Genomic DNA, 11,299 nt, shown 5'->3' on the forward strand with positions numbered 1-11,299 from the left:
GACAAGAGACACAAGATGTGGCGGCTAGCCAAGAACAAACCCCAATGTGGAGAAACCCTTTGATCAAATCTTCTTTTATCTTCAATAGTTCAGCAGAGAGAAATAGTACAAAATTTGAATTCTGTAATTTTATATCAGCAGCAGCGAACCCTAGATCAGCAAAGTAAAACTTGGTCAAACTAGTTGAAATTGACCTCTAAAATGCTTAGTCAATTTCCAGTTAACTTGTCCGCGAACAGCCTGAAGAAACAGCCCTTGAATAGCCCCAAAAGTACAGTCAATTTGCAGATTTCTGAAGTCAACTTGCAGCCCTAAACTAGGGCAATCAATACCAGTCGAACCAGAAGTCAAATCACCTCAATTTTCATGCCAAAAATTGCGGCCTGCCTAGGAGAGGCAACCACACCCAATCCGCACTTCTAGATGGTAAACACTTGGTCAACGTTGGTCAAAGAGATGACCTGCTGCCCTAGCGTCCTTCTTTCTGCGTCTTCCTTGCCCTAGGACGTCTTCCTTTCAGCCACACGTGTGAGAGAGAGGGGCTCCTTTTATGCATAGGAGAGAGAGAGAGAAGATGAGTGAATGAATTGTCCAAATGAGGAGGAAGGCTCCTTGTATTTATATGCAAACGTTGAGGATGAATAGACGTGACTGTTGGGTTTCTGAGCCTACATAAGTTTGTTGGCCGACCTTGACAATTTGTCCATAATCAAAATAAATTCATATCTCCATAAATACTTATCGGAATCGGATGATCTTTAGATCAATCCTATACCTCTTGATGAGAGGAATCTAGGAAAAATATCAATAGCCATAAATAAGGTGATCCACATGGAGTTTGGCCCTAGTTGCCAATTTTAACAATGTCAGAATGGACCAATTGAAGAATATCAGATGTCTTGCTCTCACTAGAAGGGAATGGTCCCTTTGTATGTTTTCCAGCTGCACAACCTTGACAAACTCCTTCATGATTCATATGAAACTCGAGCATCCCTGTAACCATCTTCCTTATGCCAGGTAAGGCTTTGTAATGTAAGTGAGCAAATCTCTGGTGCCATAGCTCACATTGAATAGAGGTGTCATTTGCCAAAGCTCCCAAAGGACTTCCACCAACTTGATAAAGACCATCAACCCTAAACCCAAGAGTAAAAGCATCTTTAAAGTTCCTATTCCATGCACATACCTTTCCATCAATGAAAGCTACCTTGAAGCCTTTGTCTTCCATCACAGAAATAGACACCAAATTCTTCTTCAAATTGGGCACATACAAAACATCTTGAAGATGTATGGTTTGACCATAGTTCAAGTGAAGAGTAACAATTCCTATCCCTTTCACAGGGTAGGTGGCATTATCTCCAAGAATAATATTTAGATTAGTCTTCCTCTCAACTAAATTTGAGAGAACCTCCTTATATCCAGTGAAATGTCTTGAGGCTCCACTATCAATTAACCAATGATCCAAAGTGTCCGAAGGAGAGGCAGTAGACAAAGCAAAAATGAGATAATATTCATCTTGTTTTTCAACAACATTATTTTCATCATACCTGGCATTTCTTGTCCTCTTGGGAGGTCGATTATTTCCTTCTCGAGCAGCAAGAGCATTCCTTTTTCCTTTATTGTTAGACCAGTTGTTTCTTTGATTGTTGTTGTTGTCTCTTGGAGGATTCTTCTTGTTAGGACATTCTCTAGCATAGTGGCCAAACTTGTTGCAATTGAAGCATCTTCCTTTGTCTTTTCCTTTGAATCCCTTCTTAGATCCTTGACCCTGCTTTCTTGAATTAGATGGACCAGCATCATTTCTCCTTCTAGCATGTGCAGAGAAAGCAGTAGGTTCACTTCCATTGAAAGACTTATCTCTCTCCATCATCCTTATTTCCTCTTGAGTGCATCAAGCCAATAGCTCATCAAAACCAAGTATCCTGTCATTGTTGAGAATGGTGGTGACAAATGTTCCCACGACCTTGAAAGACCTCCAAGAGCAATGAGGGTGAGTTCCATGTCAGCAGTAACTTCTCCCATAGAAGGTAGATCATCTTTTACTTGAGATATTCTCATGAAATAAGTTCATATAGACTCCCCTTTGTCCATCTTGATACCCCTTAACTTGTTCTTGAGAAATAGGATTTGATTTGCATTGTTGACTTTGAACATCCCTATCAACTTATCATACATTTCCTTGGAAGTTCCCAAATCTGAAATATAAGAGATTAATTGCTTTTGAATGGAGTCAACTAAGATTTACTTAGCTTTGACGTCACATTTTCTATACTCTGTTCTAGCAGCAGCAAGTGCAGTTGAAGGAGGCTCCACCACTTTCCTTTGCACATAATCCAACACTTCATGTTCCTCCAAGGTCAAATCAAGAGTCATCTTCCAGGCATGATAATCTGATTTGTCATTGAGCTTATCCTCAGTCTTGAAATAAGAGGTAGCAGCCATGGAGACTTGTTCCAATAGTCCTTGTTCAACAGCAGCAAGTATTCCAACAGTGATTGCTTACTTCTTCCTTGGGCTTTGTCTTCACCTTAGCTCTGATACCATGTTAATTTTTATGGTATGTTCTATGCTTGCAACAATTACTTCAATGTCTTATTAGCCCAATAATAATTCCACTTTAGATTCCAATAGCAATCACAGTAAACTTCAGTAGCAATCAATTAGCATTCATTTTAGATAACCATTGACAGTAATTGTAGATAGAACATCATCAACAATGCACAAGAAGACAAGCCAAGACAATGAACACAGAGATTTAGGCTAATGCCAAGGCAAAACCCCACAAGGGGGAAAACCCAACCGATCCTTTTTATTGATAAATATCAAATGTTCAGCAGAGAGAGAAGATCCAATTTAGTACAATGATGACCAACCAATATCCAAAACAAGAAGCCCAAACTGATCTGTCAAAGTCTGCAATTCTGAGATCAGTCAACAGCAGTCAATATGCCCTAATCAGTCAAGTCAAACTAGGTCAAAGCCCAGTCAAACAGCCTCCAAATAAATCAGTCAATCAGTGTGGCCTCCCAAGCTGGTCAAAGGAGGATCAAAAAAGTCCAGAATTCTGTGGTCAAAGGAGAGAGAAACCACCAGCCAACCTGCAGTCAAAGTCTGCTGTCCACCTTGGGTCAACGCTGGTCAACATGCCCAGAAATCCTCGGAATCTGTGCCAGAAGATGCAGCCTCACCAGACAGAGATATGCCCAAATGATCGAAGTCAAAATCTTTTCAGAAAGTCAAAGTCAACACTGGTCAAAACTGGTCAAAGTTGCAGAACAGTTCAGATTTTCGGCCACCTGTAATTTCGTCCTCCTCCTTCCTTGCACGTGTGAAGAAACTCCTGTAATTTTCAAAGCTATCGAACCCAAGAAGAGAAGAAAAATGTGTGAGATGAGATGCCAAACTGAGGAGGCCTTATGGTGTATTTATAGTGATTGATGTGGGGGCAAAGGGACATGTCTTTTCACCAAAGGGGCCGACTTGAAGAAAGGCCATTTGTAGGTGTCCAAAAATTCTGATTTTTGAGGTGAAGGGAGATGCCATCAAGGGTGATCTAATGGAGTGATGAGCCATCAAAGGAGGGGCTTCTAGGAAGGGGAATTAGCCCCTAGTTGCACTCTTTGACACAAACACTCCACTTCTAAGTCAAAGGGAGAGTTTTTACTAGATTCAGTACCTGCGTGTTGAAAAGGATTTGTAATTTGCACAATATTTACCATAGACGTGTATAGATACAACACAAAAATTCCATATTAAAAAAAAACAAACAAACAAATATGTCAGAAATATGAGAGTATGCACCAAATTTCAAAATCTGTATTTGAAAACACCATATACGATACGACTAAAATATGGCCAAAACAACACTGAATTATGACCAAAAACAATATGATACAACCAACAATATGGTCAATAAATGGCTGAAATACTTGATAATCTAGAATTCAAGCCAGTGCTAACAGATACTGAACTCCGGAAAATTCACCTCATGGGTATAGCTAAGGGTGTTGTACAATCTTTGTAAATTTATAAAACCTTATTCAATTACAAAAATGTTGAAAAAATTTAGAGTTAGTTCAAAAATATGTGCAATTTTTAAACAGACTACATCTGTTGAAGAAGCAAGCAGCAATCTCCAACGTTAAAACTTAAAAATTAGTATGTGAAGATTTGCATTATGGGACCTTATTATGTCAGTGTTAAGACGATCCTTGTGTTAGGGACATGCAATTAATATCATTATGTAATTATTAATGCTAATGTTAGGGGTTAAACCACCATAATGATATAATGACAGTCATATTATTAATTGTATTAAGTGGTGTTGTGTGAGATGGTGTTTCACATATCAGCTACCAATCTCAAGTTAGCCTGATCTATGTTATATTTACTGTAACATATTGTGTGTTTTTCTCTCCACTCTCGTCGGTGTTTATTATGGTTGTCTGCATACACCAGAATTTCCCACATCTTAGCAAAGTTCAAGGAGAAGATATAGGCAAGTAAACGAAAGGAACTACAGAAAGCCTTATGTTTGTGTGTTTAAGCCAACGAAGGTATGGCCACATTTTTAACAGGTTTATTAAGATTTTTTTAACAATATATTTCCAAGTGAAAGGTTGATTGAAAGAAAATAATTAAATATTCATTAAGTTATACTTCAAAAATAATTAGAGTTTTTTTATCAAGCACAAGGTTGAGTTCAAGGACACTCCTCAAACATAGAATTTAGCACAACACATAACCTATTGATGTTGGATAACAACATCCAGTGTTGGAAAGCAACAGAAAAATTGGGTGCCTATGTCAACTCATGAAGTAGGCCTGTGATTCAGTCAACAAGCACGAGTTTGAGTTCAACAACGCTCTTCTGACATAGAATTTAGCAGAACATATAACCTATTGATGTTGGATAACAGCATCCAGTGTTGGCAAGCAACAACAGGAGAACTGAGTACCGATGTCAACCCATGAAGTGGGCCCATGATTCAGTCAACAAACTTGTGAGCAATGACAGTTTTTGTGAGGATGGTAACATGTGTGTGTATGATCCAAAATGGATCATTATATTTTTTGTCATCACTCTTGGCAATTTATTCGATGAAGACTCATAGCAATGGACTTATATGGGCCATTTTCAAAACCAACCATAAAATTTAGTTTGCAGGGGCAAAATCAAAACTGCCCATTTAGGTTCTGATATGCAATTTTTGGGGTCAAAAGAATTCCATGGTCAGCGCATCTGATTTCCCTAGAGGTTAGGACAACTTGAGAGCTTTGCAACGGTCTAAAGGCCACCTCAAACAAAAGTCCATATGAGAAAGTTATGGTGTTCAGAAGTTGACTATGCTTAAACCACTATAGTAACAAGTGGATGCCACATCAACTCCCAATCCTCACACATGTGGCACTAGTCACATGTGGACTTTCAAGAAGATTGCAGAGGGTTCAAAACTCTAACTCTGATCAGAGGGCTGAGCATGCAAAAACCCTAACCCTGACAACTACTATGGCATATGAAATACTAAGCCACTAGAGAAGAAGATTCCATTTCTATTGTAATGATTCTTTGTTCCATAGTTGAGCAGTGCAAAGGACTGAAATATTCGCCGCTCAGTAGAGGAAGAAGAGGATCATATAGTAGCCTAGTTCAAGCCATAATGTCCTATTCCATAATAAGTGATTATCTGTCTTTGTATTTTGCACTGTAAATCTAAGAATAAAAGAGCAAGGCACAATCAAAATTTAGTTTGCAGGGGAAAAATCAAAACTGCCCATTTAGGGTCTGATGTGCACTTTTTGGGGTCAAAGGAATTCCATGGTCAGCGCATCTGATTTCCCTAGAGGTTAGGACAACTTGAGAGCTTTCCAACAGTCTAAAGGCCACCTCAAACAAAAGTCCATGTGAGAAAGTTATGGTGTTCAGAAGTTGACTATGCTTAAACCACTATAGTAACAAGTGGATGCCACATCAACTCCCATTTCTCACACATGTGGCACTAGTCACATGTGGACTTTCAAGAAGATTGCAGAGGGTTCAAAACTCTAACTCTGATCAGAGGACTGAGCATGCAAAAACCCTAACCCTGACAACTACTATGGCATATGAAATACTAAGCCACTAGAGAAGAAGGCTCCATTTATATTGTAATGATTCTTTGTTCCATAGTTGAGCAGTGCAAAGGACTGAGATATTTACAGCTCAGTAGAGGAAGAAGAGGATCATATAGTAGCCTAGTTCAAGCCATAATGTCCTATTCCATAATAAGTGATTATCTGTCTTTGTATTTTGCACTATAAACTAAGAATAAAAGAGCAAGGCACAATCATTATTTGTTGCTAGAATTTTCACCCTGATGTGTTTAGCTAGAGTGCAGCTTGTATTCAATGTGTTGATGGTAAGCACTTTTTAGTATTTACTATTGTAGTTTTGTTCTTCTTTTCTCAATTATTTTTCATGAAGAAAACTCCAAATAATATCAGATAAGCCATATGAGGTTCAAATCCTACCAGTGACTGACTTAAAGCCTCATGATAGCAACTAACAAGGTCTCAAATTTACCAATGTCCTGCAACCTCTTAAAAGGCATCACCCACAAAATCCAGTCAAAAGCTTTTTGATTTCTCTTGGCATTTGCATCTTCTTGTTGTAAAGTTGGGTAGGAAGAATAAGCTCAGTGTTCATGAGCAGTAGCTTTCATTTATGCTCTCTTTGACATTTCAAGCTCATGCCTTATCTGTAGCAATTCTTTGATGTTGATTTTGATAGCAGATAAAGAAAGGCGAAGCACTCAAATCAACCATTGCAGATTAACAGTTATTACTCGTTACGAAAGAATACCTCAATCATGCAATAACCTTATTTCATCTATGACAAAGTTCCACCCCAACCTCAAGTCATTTCTTCTAAGCATTTTGGAGATGTTTGCAGAGCTACTACAGATGTTGATGCTCAATAGTTCTTGATCTGTCGTTGATCTAAGAACCTAGAAGTGTAGTTATATGAACACTCTCAACTCTTTTGTAATAAATTGAAGACATTTTGTATTAAGTGGTGAGGATGTGAAGTTTTTAATCCATCCCATTACAAACAACCAACCCTTCGAAGTTTTTAATCCATCCCATCACAAACAGCCAACCCTTCGAAGTTTTTAATCCATCCCATCACAAACAGCCAACCCTTTGATTCACCTTGGTCCTTGCAAGTACTATATACAGATTATGGAGTTCTCTTACACCCAAGGGGGTGCAATCTTGTTACAACCTAAAAATGCAAGTCTTTGAAGTCTAGTGGCAGTTATAGGTTGCAAGAAGATATTTAGGGGCCATGCACCTTGTTCTATCTTACCCAAGCACTTCTCAACATCTAATGAAGAACAGGAGTGGAGTATGGTTGGCTTGATGGAGGCATTTCAGATGTGCATGTTTCAAAATGAAATTGCATTTGGGTGCACTTGACACATTTGATCTATGGTTACATGGCTTACATAATCATTTGTTGTGTCATTGATGAAGAATCTTGTTCCTAGGTTAAACCCAAGGTCGAGACCACATGAATGGCAATGTGAGTAAAGAAAACCATAGAAGATGAATATTGTACCTCAAGAGGTGTCCAAGGCATGAGTTATAGTGAGGAAAGGATCAAACAAAACCTAAGGAGAAAATGCCCTACCTTGTAAATGGTCTAGAGCATGACAGATAACAAGGAAAGAAATTAGGAGGAGGCATACCCCTCTTGAAAAGGTACTATGTGACGCTACAAGCATTTGTATGGCCAAAAGAGGTCCCTTGGGGGCATTGCACATTATCCGAAGCATGTTCCACATATTTGAAGGCATGTTTCCCCTTTGAGGAGAATATCTCAGGGTAAGGACATTATTTAATCCATCTTCACATATTGGGAGGTGTATTTACCTTTTAAGGTATTTGGGGGTAAGGACACTTTGCTCGAGGCCTTTAATACATATTTGAAGGCAAGATCTTTGCATGAGGAGATGCCATGTGGGATTGTTGATATAATCAAACCCTCAAAAGAAAGGTGCTTTTCGTATGGAGATGCCATGTGGCTTTGTTGATATAATCAAACCCTCAAAAGAAGGGTGCTTTTCGTATGGAGATGACAAGTGGCACTATGGACCTCTTTTGTTCACTCAAAAGGCAAGAGGGAGAGCTCCATTCGAGTAGTGTACTGCATTCTAAGAGAAATATTATTTTATAAATCAAGGTTTTGATTTGAAAGATATAAATAGAGGAGAGGATTCATTTGCTAAGGGCATGGTTAGATGATTGGGAGTTCCAATCCAAACTTAGTTGAGTATCTTTGGGAGGATTGGAAGAAGGATGGTTACAATGCATGGTTTTTTCATCTCTCCATTCTTTTCATCAATGATTAGGGGTTTTCCAAGAATTGCCATTGTTTTTGCTGATGAAATAATATATGGAGAAAGGCAAGTTTGTCACATAAGAAGAAATTAGGGTTGAGGTTGTTAAAGCCTCCCTAATCCTTGATGTAACCTTGAATTATTGAAGGATTTTGTTGTTGTAAATTTTTTGGTTGGCACGGTTTCATCTCATTTTGGTGGGTTGTTTTAGTTACATTGGAAGGTTCAGCGTGACCTTTTCAATTTTCTTAATCTTCTTGTGAAATCAGATTTCAAGAAATAATGTATTGTTGGTTGTTTTTTCAATAAGAACACTATCCTGCTTGTCTATTTCATTTAGGGTTTTATATTATAGTGGTCCTTATCTTGTTCATCGTTGCACATTTTTTTCTTGGCTATAATTTGATGGTTGTGATGGTGCATCTTGTTTAAGGGATCTCACTTATTTTTGCATAATCTCAAAGTCTGTTTCGGACTAATTATGGCAGATCAATGAATGGCCTAATCATGTCTTCGCCATCCTACTCAAACCCTCTTATTCTTTAATCTTGACTCCGTCACCCAAGGAAATAAACACTAGTCTTGATAATCCAACATCCCATATTTATTTTTTAGGGTCTCCCCCTTATACAAAAAAGAACCAACCTAAAGTGAGAGGATGAGTTGTTGTGATGACAATGGGTAACATGCCTAGATGACCCTAGGGTTGCACTTCATTTAAGGACCTAAATATCTTTCACTGCAAGTTCGGAAAATAAGAAACTTGAAGGAAACCAAGGAGCATGGTAGACCATTGAGAAGTAATAGGTCAAGGGCTTCTGCCAACTAAAGATGTCTCCCATATGCCGCGATAGCCTTGGTTGTGTTTGTTGAATTCCTTTGAAGGCCCATTGTATCATGATAGAGCTCCTATAGACAAAGGTCATCCTCAAAATGATCACGAATGGGCGTTTGCAATGTCCTAGTCGAGCAATGAAGTTGCCCAAAAGTATGACATCCCCCAAAGAGAACTAAACAATGTCCAAATAAAGGTCTAAGAAGGGATCACCATCCCACTGTACTACAAAGCTCTAGGTAGTGAGAGGGGGAGTAACAAATTCAAAATAAGTGTCTCGAGAATGGGAGGCCAAGCCTCCACAAACCCAAAGCCACATACACCTAAAATGCTCATCTTAGGCTAGAACTACTACACTAGTCCAAACAGCATCTTGAATGAGGCAAGCAACACCTCAGAACCTCAAATTCCACCCAAACATCGAGTCGCATGTTTGGATATTGACACTCAACGGTAACCAATCACATGAGGGAGTCCTCTCTTTTGACTCTCATGGGTTTTTGCGAGTAAACTAAGGTTTCTAGAAGCAAGCACATATTGGAAAGTGCCACAGGGAAACCAAACAAAGCCACTGCAATTCCAGCAAGCAATGAAACTAGATTATTCACTTTTATGAGCAAAATACAAGCCAAAATTTTCAAAGGAAACATGTATAATACTCGTGTTTCTGCTTTAGCATCGTTTCTATTTCTTACTGAATTACTTCTTAGGCAATAATAGAAACTGCGGATCATTATATTTTCATAGATTATTCACACTTATTCAGCAGACTGAGAGAAAATTTCCGAAGCAGAAAAGCTTCAGTTCAGTCAAAACAAAACAATAATGACTTTATTCCGCCCTTGGGTAATATCTCGTTTTACTGACTTTACTTTCGCGCAAATAATGCACGATTCGACATTGAAATCAAGTCGCGATTTCGAAGCCCAGGAGTGGCAAAATAAGGTAATAAAGAAGCGTACAGCATTTCGAAGTTCGGGTCCCAATTGCTGGATAACGAAGGCGAAGCTCCGGGAGACCCTCTGCAACATAGTGAAACAGAAAGCCAGATCCGGTTCCGACGGGATCTGCTTCAGCGCATGCGTTTGCGCGATTTTCATCCTCACCAGAGCTGGCACATCCTCCGGATGCTTCAATAACGCTCCGATGCTGCCCATTCTTCGATCACACAACTCCCGCAAGAAAAATAACTTTCTAGAGATCGAATCTCAGGGAAAGTGTGGCCGAACAAAGCTTCAAATTTGAATCTTCCGTGGCTTCAAACCAATCTATTCTTTATATTCTTTATCTGCAAACCTGTATTTGACCAAAAAAATTCATGTCCCGTTCCTTAAAAGCCCCCTTCCTTCTGTCTTCACTATCTATCTATAGTAACGATCTGAATGCAGGGGTACAGGTGTTGCTATTTCGTAGGCATGTCTTCATTAAGAAAGCTGCGCCGTCCCCGCTTCATTGCTTTTTGCTCGACTTGATAGTTTTCCTACATTGCGGAACTATTATTATTTACCGTATTTGGTTGCTTTAAGTGTGCAGTGAGATCCGATTGACAGGTCCGAACCCCGCTCTCGTAGACTCAACAAACGGATCTGACTTTGGTCCCGGCGAATCCTTCCCATCTGCTCTCAATGTCAATCTCCATCTCCATTTTATTGTGAGTTTAGTTTGGCTTTGCACATGCTATATAATAATAATTACATGGTAATTATAATAATATTTCAAATTTGTCGTTGTTTAAACTTCAGCTGGCACCCTTTGACTGGTTACAGTGATTGACAGCTCACTGGTTACAGTGTTGACAGCCCTCTCATGTCATGCTGAACCTCATGATCACGGAGCATGAACGAAATTTTAACACAGTAATCCTATGCCCAAAACATAAATTCTAACAACTTTGTGAAATTTTGCTAATATTTGCATTTCCCGAGATTTATCAGTTTTATATTTCATTACATTGATTGATTGGTTAGTGGTATTTATTATATATTCATATTCATATTTATATTTATATCTTCATTTCAATTACATTGATTGATTGGTTTTGGGTATTTAATATATATCCCTGCAAGTCTTAAATGTAAGTGTTTTT

The 11,299-nt window shown here is 38.7% G+C and overlaps 1 protein-coding gene across 5 annotated transcripts in view; it reads right to left on the reverse strand.

The window, feature by feature from the left end:
* Positions 1 to 10,864, reverse strand: part of LOC149220796 (squalene synthase 1-like) — a 378,056-nt gene extending 367,192 nt beyond the window's left edge. For 4 of the 5 annotated variants that reach the window (XM_089384909.1, XM_089384908.1, XM_089384907.1 and 1 more), the window contains exon 1: positions 10,176 to 10,864. In XM_089384909.1, the coding sequence (XP_089241035.1) occupies positions 10,176 to 10,370 (195 nt within the window). In that variant the 5' untranslated portion in view covers positions 10,371 to 10,864. The remainder of the gene's footprint in view (positions 1 to 10,175) is intronic. The other variant, XM_089384906.1, reaches the window with a different exon arrangement.
* Positions 10,865 to 11,299: the final 435 nt, after the last annotated feature.

Source organism: Pinus tabuliformis, chromosome Q, assembly GCF_031772625.1.
Source record: "Pinus tabuliformis cultivar Carrire ecotype Pingquan chromosome Q, CPIR1, whole genome shotgun sequence".
NCBI classification, from domain to species: Eukaryota; Viridiplantae; Streptophyta; class Pinopsida; order Pinales; family Pinaceae; genus Pinus; species Pinus tabuliformis.